At 40.4% G+C, this 12,971-nt stretch overlaps 1 protein-coding gene across 3 annotated transcripts in view; it reads right to left on the bottom strand.

Annotated features, from left to right (window-relative positions):
* Positions 1-12,971, bottom strand: part of fryl (furry homolog, like) — a 474,538-nt gene that overhangs the window by 393,884 nt on the left and 67,683 nt on the right. Inside the window, exon 1 of one of the 3 annotated variants that reach the window (XM_043691242.1) lies at positions 10,484-10,794. The exons of the other annotated variants lie outside the window; for them this stretch is intronic. Within the exon in view, the coding sequence (XP_043547177.1) occupies positions 10,484-10,691 (208 nt within the window). The 5' untranslated portion in view covers positions 10,692-10,794. Of the gene's footprint in view, positions 1-10,483; positions 10,795-12,971 lie in introns of those variants that run through there. 3 annotated transcript variants of the gene reach the window in all.

The following is a 12,971-nucleotide window of genomic DNA, read 5'->3' as shown; positions in this document are numbered from 1 at the left end:
GTTATCAACTTTGGGCACAAAAAGAAACAGAACAGTACTTGTCATATCACAACATGCTACAAGCAATGGAGATGCAAAGACGCTTGGTGTCCTGTTGCACATATCGCCAAAATATAATTGTCAAACAGGAAATCAAAAGGTAAATGGAAAGCAGATCTTTATATCTGGAACACAGGGTGGTAGAAGTCATGTTTCAGCTATATAATGCCTGGTTGGAATTGTTCAGCAGTCTGTGCAGCACAGCTCAGGAAGAATCTATTCATCTTGGACAGAATCTAGAATATACTTTTTAGAATAATATCCAGAGTTCAAGAGGGAAATTACAAGGACAGATTGCACAGACAATGAATACATTTCCTATAATTTAGATAGCTAAGATGCGATTTAATCCAAATTTCAAGATGTTGAGGTGAACATATAAAGGAGTTAGAAAGAAAGCATTTCTGCTAGGGAGTTGACACTAGAACGTAAAAGCTTAAAAATTAAAGCCAGGACTTATAAAACTGATATTAAGAAATAATTCCATACACAAATAAAAAAGCTTGGAACTCCGTTCCACAAATAGTGGAAATGAAACTGAAATGAATAAATTTTCTTAACCAAAAGTATAAAGGATATCGGGCACAGATCAACCATGACTTTGCTAAATGGAAGAATGGTCTAGAGTGTCGAAATGGATTTTTCCTGCTCCCACATTCCTATGGGACAACATGGACAGAATCATTTCTATAGATCGGATCAATTTGCACCATTTTATAAAACAAACTCATCTTTAATGTTGCTCAAATGAAAAATGCAGTCAGACAATAAATCAGACAACAGCAGACAAGGGTCATAATGCGGGAGGAAATGCAAAGATACTTTCAGCAGCTAACATCATCTGTAGAGTTTCTCCACACAAGTAAAGCACGCCTTTGGAACACCACCCAACCCTCCACAACCTGATCCAACAGATTCAATTAGCTCCCAGTCACAAGCACGAAAAGTGAAGAAGTTAACGGTGAAGAGGAGGTCGGTATGCTTGTTGTCAGTGGCCTTCCTACAGACATTGTCTTTTGAGCAAGGGATATGATCAAGCTAACATCACAACAGCCAGTTGGCTTTGTTACATTTGACAGCAGAGTGGGAGCAGAAGCAGCAAAGAATGCTACATTCACCTAGCCTGCATTTGCAGCTGCTGTACTGCACACTCACGATGCGCTGGTACCCTCCATCTGAAGCATCTCCAGAAGGATGGAAGTCTCGTCAGTTTTGTTAAGTATTTAACTTCCATTATCCAAAATTTCAGATTTCTCCACGGAGTGACGCACAAGGACAGACTGAATTTTGTTTTCAGGTTGGACTTTACTGAAGGAACGTTTGGAGAACTGTCTCATTTCCATTTGATTTTGAGGGGATGGAGTGGTCACTGAAGACTGTGGACTTAAGAACACTGGTTAATTTTTTTTCCAAATGGGAGGATCCTTCAAATTCTATTTACTGTAACAGACTAGTAATATTTTGTATGCTGTGTATCAATAGCTTGCTTAAATACTAGTTGTCAGAGTCTTATGAAAGCTGGTAGTGCCATCTTGGTGGTTATCATGAAATGATAAGAGGAGCGAATGAGAATGTGTAAAGTGTATGAGCAGGTAGGGAAAGAGTTGAATTCTGAGTTTTGAGAAACAAGAGGTTCAGCTAAGTGTGACTCAGATCAGATAAGAACTTACGGTTAACAATGGAGTGCTGGAGACAAGGGTAATGGGTTAACGAGGTAGAAAAGCATTCATCATGTAGAGCCATTTAACAATATTGCAAGGAGAAAGTGAGGACTGCAGATGCTGGAGATCAGAGCTGAAAATGTGTTGCTGGAAAAGCGCAGCAGGTCAAGCAGCATCCAACGAGGAGAATCAACGTTTCACGCATGAGCCCTTCTTCAGGGCTCCCCGTGGACCATCCCGTGGCTCAACACTTCAACTCCCCCTCCCATTCCACCAAGGACATGCAGGTCCTTGGACTCCTCCATCGCCAGACCATAGCAACACGATGGCTGGAGGAAGAGTGCCTCATCTTCCGCCTAAGAACCATCCAACCACAAGGGATGGACTCAGATTTCTCCAGTTTCCTTATTTCCCCTCCCCCCACCTTGTCTCAGTCCCAACCCTTGAACTCAGCACCACCTTTCTAACCTGCAATCTTCTTCCTGACCTCTCCGCCCCCTACAACTTCTTACTACTGTCCTTGACTGGCCCTAATCTTATTCTAGTCATTGTTTTATCCCTTATATACCAATAGAAAGCTTTAGGGTTTTCCCTGATCCTATCCATCAACAACTTCTTATGTCCCCTCCTTGCTCATCTTAGCTCTGTCTTTAGGTCTTTCCTGGGTACCGTGTAAGTGGACGTAGGTTTGCTCACTGAGCTGGAAGGTTCATTTTCTGCTTTCTATTTATATTCTTGGGCTTCTTTGGGTTGGTGATGTCATTTTCAGCAATGCTTCGCCTGAGGCCCACTGAAGATGTTACCTAATAGGGCCTATCACCCTCACCTTCTCACCCTCACCTTAACCTCCTTCCACCTATCGCATTTCCAATGCCCCTCCCCCAAGTCCCTCCTCCCTACCTTTTATCTTAGCCTGCTTGGCACACTTTCCTCATTCCTGATGAAGGGCTGATGCGCAAAACGTTGATTCTCCTGCTCCTCGGATGCTGCCTGACCTGCTGCGCTTTTCCAGCAACACATTTTCAACAATATTGCAAGGTCAACTAACAAGGGAAAAAGTATCCAATGTACAAATCCAGTTAACAAGGTTAAGAACAGTCAATGTATAACAGCAAAGGAGATTGGTCTCTGCTATTGACACTCGCTGATTGTAACAGTCACCCAATCAATATGTATGTTGCCTTATCTGGATGATTCTCCCTGTAAAATGACTATATAATTAATTATGAAACTGCTACTCCAGAGAAGACCGTGAACTCATGCCCCTGTGCACATGGGCGATTGTTCTCACTTCCTCCAAGGCCTGGAATAAAGATGAAGGAGGTAAAACAATACTGTCTCTCAGTGTTTTGCTTTGACTGAGGGGGGAAATGGGATGACAATATAAGCAATGACATAAATTTAAATCAATTATTGTATATTTTCTACTTGCCTGGACATGTGCAGCTCCAACATTCATGAAGCTTGACACCAAACAGGATAAAGAAGTCTGCTTGATTTGGCACCAGATCCAGACATTCACTCTCTCCACCATTGCTAAATGGCAGCAAGATGCACTGCAGAAATATCCCTAGGCTCCTTACAAATCCACAATCACTGCCATCTAAAATGACAAGGCAGCAGATACAGGGGAACACCTCTGCGTACAAGTTCCTCTTCAAGCAACTCATCATTTGAACTTGAAAATATATCACTGTTCCTTCAGTGTCACTGGGTCAAATCCTGGAACTCAGCTTTGTGATGATTCTACACCACATGGACTGCAACAGTTCAAGAAGGCAGCTCACTACCTCCTTCTTAAGAGCAACCAGGGACAGGTGATAGATGCTGGCCAGCAAGCAAAGTTCACATCGATGAATTAATTTTAAAAAGTGACTATGACTCTATTGATAAACTTGCATAAATTGATAAAAGTCAACAAAAATTAGGTAACCATACCTTCTAATACAAGACATATAAAGAGAAACAAATTTTAGCAACACTGTGATGCTGGACGGTAGGTCAATTGAGCTAGGTTTATAGCATGAAGATGTATCATTATAATGTGAAGAAATATTTGCTTAATTTTCCATCTCTCAGTCACCAATTAAACATCCAATTATCCTGGAGTACAGGGGAGGAATCAAATACCATTGCCTCTACGAAAGAAATAGTATTACACAAACTAATGAGGCCAAAGACAGATATGTCTTCTGGCCCTGACGGCTTCTGAAAAGGATCTGAAAAATGGCAGCTACAGAGGTTGTGGATGCATTGGTTATAATTTGCCAAAACTCCTTGGATTCTGCACAAGTACCTGAGGATTGAAAAGGGAAAGAAGGACGTGGATAACTATAGTTCTAACCTGTTCAACCTTTCCTCATAACACCCTCATCCCAGGTATTAGGTTAACTGAACCTTTTCTGGTCTACTTCTAACATAATTATATTATTTCTTTAATAAGGAGACCGAAACTGTACAGCAACACTTCTGATATAATCTCAATGATCTGCACAATACCGGCAAAACATCTCAGGTGATGGTGTGTACAATTACAACATTTAAAAAGCATCTGGATGGGTATATGAATAGGAAGGATTTAAAGGAATGTGGGCCAAATGCTGACAAATGGGACTAGATCAGATGGAGATGGCTGGTCAACGTGGACGAGTTGGACAATGCTATGTGTCTCTATCTTAACTTTTATAATCCATTTCCCATGCAATAACCAACAATCTTCCAATTCCTTGTCTAATCACTTGCTGGGTTTGCATACCATCTCTATGTGATTCATACATAATGAGACATTGGTCCTTCTGTTCATAAATTTTGAAATCTCTCCCCATGTAAATAATATTCAATTTTTCTATTTTTCATGTTAAATTGGTTCACACTTTCCTACTACACATTGTGACTAAGAGTGCATGATCAGCATGAGGAAATCTGTGCTGGAGTGAGACAGATGCTGAGTGACTGTATCCAAGAATTTGACACAGAGGGGGTCAGTATCGCTTTAAATAGATTTTAAAGCAATTAGCAAAGTGGCTAAGTGGGAAGCTTGATAAAAGAGGGCAAGAGGTACTTTTTTCTCCTTCTTTCACATTACGTTCATTGATTGGTAAATAATCTGCTATCAGGGACTATCTTTAAATTGCCTTTAAATAGAAAAAATAATGCCCTTCTAAGAAGTAGCTATACTTGGATTTAACGGAGGAACACCAGATCATATATTAGCATAAGCAATCCAAAGTAGACTTAAGTTAACATAGGAGGAGGAAATTTAAATAGAGTAAAATGCATGGCCTGTATAATGAGAGAAGTTATAGGCACAACTGGTTTTCTAGGCAACCATATTTGTAGAAAGTGCTGACAGTTGCAGAAATTTGAACTCTGAGTTCCAGAGCTCGAGTGGCAGCAGGGATCACATCCTTGAAGCTCTGAATTACATGGATAGCATGTTCAGAGAGGTTGTCTCACTGTGGCCTGACAGCCTTGAGGCAGAAAGGAAATGGGTTACCACCCAAAAGAAACAGGCAGATGGTGCAGGAGTCTTCTGGGATCTTGCTCACAAATCGTTTTTCCATTGTCAAAGCTGATGCGAGCACTCGTTCCTCAAGGGAGTGCAGTCAAAAGCCACGTTTGTGGCACAACAAGCAGTTTAATTGTACAGAAGGAGAGCAAGAAGAAAAAACAGCAATGATGACAGAGGATTCATTAGTTAGGGGAAGAGAGAGGTGTTTCTGTGGCCATATATGTGACTCCATGATGATGTTACATGAAGGGTTAGGCTTGGGAAGGATGACACAGAGCAGGTGCAGGACATTCCTCTGAGGGAGCATGAACAGCCAAAGTCATGGCCCCTGTTTGTACCAGAGATATGTGATCCTAAGAATTTAGAGAATCAGATAGAAAATTAATAAAACAGGACCTCAATTGTAATCCCTGGTACTCCAAGTACCACTTGCAAGTGAGAACATCAATAGAAGGATAAGACATATAAATGAGAGTTTGGGAAGAGGATGCAGGAGGGAGGGCATGAGATTCCTGGGAAACAGACTGGCTCTGGCGAAGATGGCACCTATACAAACTAGATGGATTGCATGTGAACTGTGCAAATTAAGGAAAAGCAATCAAGTCTAAATCAAAGTTACTGGCCACGTAAATACATGGTATATCGTAAAGAATGGGAAATCACAGGCAAAATTGTTATACTGAAATATGATATTGTAGCAATAACAGAAACCTGGCTCAAGGAGGGCAGGATTGGGTGTTAAATGTTCCTGGGCTTCAGGTGTACAGAAAAGTAAGGGAAGGAGAAGGGGTTAACTGCACACCGTATATCTCAGAACATCCATTGACAAAATCAGTACAAAAAGAGTGCACTTACAATACTCAGTGTAGTGTATAGGCCACCAAGTGGGAAGGATGTGGAAGAACAAATCTGCAGTGAAATTACAGAATGATATCAACATTAAGTTGCAGTTATAATGGGGGATCTTACCAAAATGCAAACTGGGAAGTATCAGGGGTTGCAAGGAGAAAGTGATTCTAAATGGTGTTCAGGAGAATTTCCCACATAGAAGAGTCCAGTCCACAAGAAAAGATGAACTACTGGAGTTTTTTCGTGAAAATGAATTAAGTGCCAGTTGGAAAACGTTTTGGAGACAGTGTTCATTGTATCATTAAAATTTCGGGGTGACGGTGGAGAAAGACAATGGTCAATCCATAGAAAGAAAAATCAATTGGTGGGGAGTTGATTTCAAATGGGGCAAGGATGGAGCAGGGCAGAATAGACTGGAACAAAAGATTGGTGGAAAAAACTGTCACTGAGCAATGAGCTCCCTTAAAAGAGAAGATGGTTTGGGTACAGTCACAGTGTACTTCCTCAAAAGGGAAGGTAGGACAAATATATCCAGAGTTCCCTGGACGACAAAGATATAAATTAAGAGAAAGAAAAAGTGCTAATGATGGGTATCAGGTACTGAATACAACTGAGAACCAAGAAGGATACTGAGATTCAGAGGGGAAGATGAGAAACTATATCCAAAAAAGACAAAGGAATTAAGATAAAAGAGTGGTAGCCAACATAAAAGGATATCACAAAGTGTTCATAGGCATTTAAATAGTAACAGTGGTAAAAGGAGCCAAAGGGCTGATTAGAAACCATAAAAAACGGATTTATGTATGGAATATGTTACTTCAAAAGACTTGTTAATCAAAGATATTGGAGGCAGAGGATGTCAGGAAAAATTATTTGGTACAATCCCCTTCTCTGTAAATCTTGCATTCCTTTGTCCCTGCAAACAAATCACAATACCACCATTTCCTTTCCTAAACCTCTCAACCTAATGTATAGAAACCCTACAGTGTGGAAACCCTATAGTGTGGAAACAGGCCCTTTAGCCCAACAAGTCAATACTGACTCTCCGAAAAGTAACCCGCCCAGACCAATTCCCCTATCCTACTACTCTACATTTACCCTTACTAATGCATGTAACCTACACATCCCTGAATACTATTGACAATTTAGCCTGGCCAAATCACCCAACCTGCACATCTTTGGTTTGTGGGAGAAAACCAGAGCACCCGGAGGAAACCCACGCAGACACGGGGAGAATGTGCAAACTCCACACAGACAGTTACCAGAGGCTGGAATCGAACCCAGGTTCCTGGTGCTGTGAGGCAGCAGTGCTAACCACTAAGCCACCGTGCTGCCCCCATATTTGCATTTATATGGTATTTCTTGCCACATAAATGCAAATAAATGCCGTCCCAGTTTTTCCCACTTATCCATTACACCTATATTTTTGTTTTGTTTGTCAATGCGCATATAGGAGGAGTTTTATGAGGATGAGACTTAACTAGAAGAGCTGTACGTCGACAGTCCATAATTGCTTAATTATTAATAAAAACTGCTTGTCTGTAATAAATAGCAATTCCCATCAAGTGCAGAAAGCTGGTCTGTGCTTTGTCAACCTGGATCGAATGGACAACTAAATTGGGGTATTTTGTTTACTTTAACTTCTGTGATGGCTCTGAAAAAAGTGAGACTCGATTTCCAATGGGGCATGTCAGATTTCTACTCTGCCACAGCATTGAAGTAACCTTTATCAAAGTTCCAAGTGGCATCCTATTTGACCGTGATCATGATGTTCTGTGAAAGCATGGTCGCAGACTTTGACACCGTTCCCCTCTCACGCCTCACTGTTGCTCAGCTGAGTGAAGTTCCTTTTATTTGTTCCACCATTATTTATCCAGTTATAATTTTCTTCTCTCCAGAGTTCTTTAAGGACCTATACTAGACACTCAGCAATAACATTCAAGAAGCAAATTACCTTTACCTTACAATAACCACCACTTCCTTTGCTATCTCCAATTTGTCTGACATCTAGTATTGCATGAACATAACCCTCCTCCAACTCAGCGTCTGGAGACTAAAATCATGATTTTCAGTCCCATCACAAATTCTGTAAAAGAATACTATCTCCCACACATCAACTACCTGAAATTAAACCAATTTGCTCATAATCTTATATTCTGATCTGGCCTTCCATCCTTATATCCTGTCCATCACAGAGACTGCTAATTGCTTTTCTTCTCACCAATCACTCCACTCCCTCAATCTGTTCTCACAAATATGCAACAATTCCTAATCCAACAACTCCGCAATTTTAGAATTTCCATCCATTCTAAGTAGAATATTGTCCTTCATTGTTAGGGGTGTTTAGAAACAAAGAAGTTATGCTGCAGCTGTATAAGGTGCTGGTGAGGTCGCACCTGAAGTACCGTGTATAGTTTTGGTCTCCATACCAGACGCTGAGTTGGAGGAGGGTTATGTTCATGCAATACTAGATGTCAGACAAATTAGAGATAGCAAAGGAAGTGGTGGTTATTGTAAGGTAAAGGTAGTTTGCTTCTTGAATGTTATTGCTGAGTGTCTAGTATCACTACCAGTATGGTGTGTGGTGAGCACGCGGAGGAGGTTCATTCAGTTGATTCAGAGTTAAGAGGGTTCTCTTATGAGGAGAGTTTGAGTATACTGGGACTAACTCACAGGAATTTAGTTGCCTTACAAAAATATATAAAATTATGAAGGGAATAAATAGGATAGAAGCAGAGAGGTTGTTTCCACTGGCAGGTGAAACTAGAACGAGGGACCAAAGCCTCAAAATAAGGAGGAGCAAATTTAAGAGGAACTTCTTCACTCAAAGGGTTGTGAATCTGTGGTATTCTCTGCCCAGTGAGGCATTTAAGGCAATTTCATTCAATGTTTTTAAGGCAAAGATGGTTAGATTTTTGAACAGTAAAGGAATTAAGGGTGTGGTGAATGGGGGTGTAAGTGGAGCTGTGAGATATTAGAGTTAATTTGCTCTGCTGACCTATAGGAAATTGGATGTCCTGAGGCTAGGGTAGCATGCCTTTGACTTACAGGTAGACTGTAATGAATTTACATTCCCATCCCTTGCCATTCAGAGCCATTTGCATAGCCACTTACTAGTTATTCAGAGTAAAAGAATTACAACAAGTTGAGAAACCTGATATCGCTGCTACTTCTGTCTGTACTTACATCAGGGAGGCGGGTCGCTCTGTTGGCTGGACTGCTGGTTTGTGATACATGGTAATACCATCACTATGGGTTCAATTCCTACACCAACTGAGGTTACCATGAAGGACTCTCCTTCTCAACATTGTCCCTTACATGCGGCATGGTGGCCCTCAAGTAAAACCACCACCTAATTGGGAGAACAACCTTTGGTCCATTAAGACTATGGCAACATTACTTTGAGAGGAGAGGCTGTTCAGTTGGCTGGATTGGTGGTTTGAGATGCAGAGAGGCAGCATCAGCATGATTCAATTCCCAGGCCAGCTGAGGTTACCAAGATTCTCCTTAACAACCTCTCTTCTCGCCAGAGGCATGTTGACCGTTATCACCAGTCATATAGCTCTGATGAAAGCTCTATGGTCTGCTAAGACAATGGCAACTTTACTTTTACTTACAACACAGAAAGTGGTTCAGGCCAAAACATTATGCGGTTTCAAGGAACTAGGTGTAGCTCTTGCAATAGGGATCAAAGGATATGGGTGGAGGGTGCAATTAGGGCAACAAACTCGATGATCAAGCATGATCATACTGAATGGCAGAGCAGGTGTGAGGTGTCAAGTGACCTCCTCCTGCTCCTATATTTTAAATTTCTATGTTTCTCCAAGTCAAATAATAGTCTATGCAATCCTTACTAAACATCCTGGCCAACACCTGTTTTAAATCATAAGACTGATGAAAAAGCAAACATACCCCTCCCATTCCTGTGTTCGAAAGTAATTAACTCAGATTATGAGCTTATACACACCTATGTGTAACACAGGTAAATCAAATTTTTAAAGATTTCTTAATCGATAATCCGGATCATTGTCAAATTTCTAGCTGTAAAATGTACATTTTAATCCTAAATTTCTCAATTCCTTTGCCTTGTGTAATTATTGCTGCAGAAATGCTTGATCAGTTTCGGGGGGCGGGAGGGGGGGGTGGTGTTGGGGGAAAGAGTCTTGCTATACCTCTTGATATTATGAAATCAAATATTGTTATTCCAGGTCAATTCATTTCATCAAGTTGTTAAAAATTCTTTTGGAAAATAAGTGCAAAAGAAGGACTGCACAGAAGTCTCTACAATTGGCACAGGAAACATACAATTATCTAAATTCTGAACATTCTAGGACATAATATACTACTGCCACCATGATTACATAACCACTTACAAGTAGACCACCCACACTTTCAAGTGACAAAGAAATCGACTCTTAGGTACCTTTTGATGGTTCCAGTTCACATGGTTGAATTCCAGGATTCAACCAAACATTTTCATCAAGTTCTTCTTCCATTGTCTGTCCTATAGAAAGCAAACTCAAACGTCTCATTTTTAAAAGTTTGGGGACACTGTCACAATCAGCAGCCCCAACATCCAAAACAACATCCCCAGTTATTACAGCAGGTACCACTCGCTTCAGAAAATCCATGTTTCAACTTTTAAAGAAAGCAGCAACCATAAAATAAAGCAGCTTAGCCGCATTAACACACACGGAAGCATTCATGCAAACTTCCTTAATACATAAAGGTGGAATATTTGCTGTGGATTTCAGTGATGTCATGCAAAAATTGGGTGGTGCCGTAAAGTTGCAGGTCAACTTGCTATCATCAAACAACTTTTGGGATCTGCGCCTTCCCTGACAAACTGATAAACATGCAGATTGCAGGGCCAACAAAGGTCTCAAGCTACAAGATATAACTGTTAATGAGTGCATCAGTATCTACATTAGCTGCAGATCAAGAGTTGTGAAATTTTATTTAAATACCAGGTATTAAGACTTTTACAGAAACACGAACATGTTTCTATTTACGAAATTACTTTATTCTGTCATTCAAACTTATTCATAGTGGGTGGAACCTCATATCTCCAACAGTAAAAGCTGTTTTCCAAAGATAATATGTATCATTTTAAAACTATGTAAACACAGTACATCTAAATTTACAGTCCTAACTACACACTTTCATACAAAATTAGAACATTTTATCCAACATAAAATAATATCAAAACAAGTTCAAGCCACAACTAAGATTTTTTAAAACACTCCTTTGGTGACAATTATATTTTAAAAACTGTACTGTTCGGCTACAATTACTTTATCAAATACGTTTAATTCAGAAACAGTGTGTGCTTTTAGAGGAGAAACTGATGAACAAAGAAATAGAGATGATTTAAAAGTATAGTTAAAAAGGGTTTGATGAACCTTTATAAATGAAGAAAAGCAATATGGCGGAGGCGAAAGTGTAGCTGGTCAAAAGAACAGAAATGCAGTATTAAAATAACATTATAACTTGCTTGCTTGACTGTTCATGAATCTGAGAGTTTCTTGTATCTATTAGGAGATCAACTGAAGTGTGTTTTTTTTAAAAAGTCATTCACGGGAGATACAATTAAATTTCATTATATTTATAATATGAATTTTATGACCTGTAATAGGTGGCACAGTGGCTCAGTGGTTAGCATTGCTGCCTCACAGTGCCAGGGGCCCAGGTTCAATTCTAGCCTCGGGCGACTGTCTGTGTGGAGTTTGCACATTCGCTCCGTGTCTGTGTGGGTTTCCTCCAGACGTGTCAGATTCCTCCCACAGTCCAAAGACGTGCATGTTAGGTGAATTGGCCAAGTTTTCGGGGATGTGTAGGTTAGGGGTAAATGTAGAGAATGGGGAACAGGTTTGGGTGGGATAATCTTTGGAGGGTCAGTGTGGACTTGTAGGGCCAAAGGACTATAAGGATTCTACGATTCTAATGCAACACAGCCTTCTCTCCTACTGTATCTAAATCCGACTGCAAACCTATTTTCTTGTTCAACATTTAATACCAGCACAATTTGGCAAATGGATTTAAAACCGGAGATCAGAGAGGCGATAAACTTGGTGAGGCCAAGTGCAAGTCAAAATAATAAACAATAAATGAGAAAATACCAAGAGGAGGTGAATATTCACAGCTCTGTAAAAGGTAGCATGACAGTTAATAAGATAGTTAAGAACCTATATGGAACTGTTTCCTTTATTAGCCAAGATAAGGACTATAAGAGCGGGGAAGTTATGTGGGAACTGTATAAATCATTAGTTGGGAAAATACTTGAATACTATGTGCAATTTTGGCCATCTCATAACAGAAAGCAAACAATTACACTCGAAGGTACAAAGGAGATTTATGAGGATGTTGTCAGGACTAGAAAAAGCACATATGTGGACAGGTTAGAGTTGTTCTCCTTAGAACAAAGAGGCGAAGGAGAAATTTGATCAAGATACCAAAATTTTGGGAGCCTGGATAAAGTCGATGGGAAGGGCACATTTCACTTAGCTGTCAGATCAGGATCTGTGACGTAAAGTGTGGCGCTGGAAAAGCACAGCAGGTCAGGCAGCATCCAAGGAGAAGGGGAAATCGACATTTCGGACATAAGCCCTGGCTCCTCAATGCTCTTTGACCTGCTGTGCTTTTCCAGCTCCACACTTTTCGCCTCTGATCTCCAGCATCTGCAGTCCTCACTTTATCCTAGATCAGTAACTGGGTGAGTATGTTTAAAAAATTATTTGTAGAAGGATAACAGGAAGATAGCAAAAGTAGTTCCACTTAAGTGGTAGGAGTCTGGTACTCTGTACATGAAAGGGTCATACAGGCAGAAACCTGTATGCCTGAAATCTCATTCGGAACGATGTGGAGGTGCCAGTGTTAGACTAGGATGGACAAAGTCAGAAGTTACACAACAC

This window comes from Chiloscyllium plagiosum, chromosome 1 (genome assembly GCF_004010195.1).
Source record: "Chiloscyllium plagiosum isolate BGI_BamShark_2017 chromosome 1, ASM401019v2, whole genome shotgun sequence".
NCBI lineage: Eukaryota > Metazoa > Chordata > Chondrichthyes > Orectolobiformes > Hemiscylliidae > Chiloscyllium > Chiloscyllium plagiosum.
This window is presented reverse-complemented; position numbering and strand designations above follow the sequence as displayed.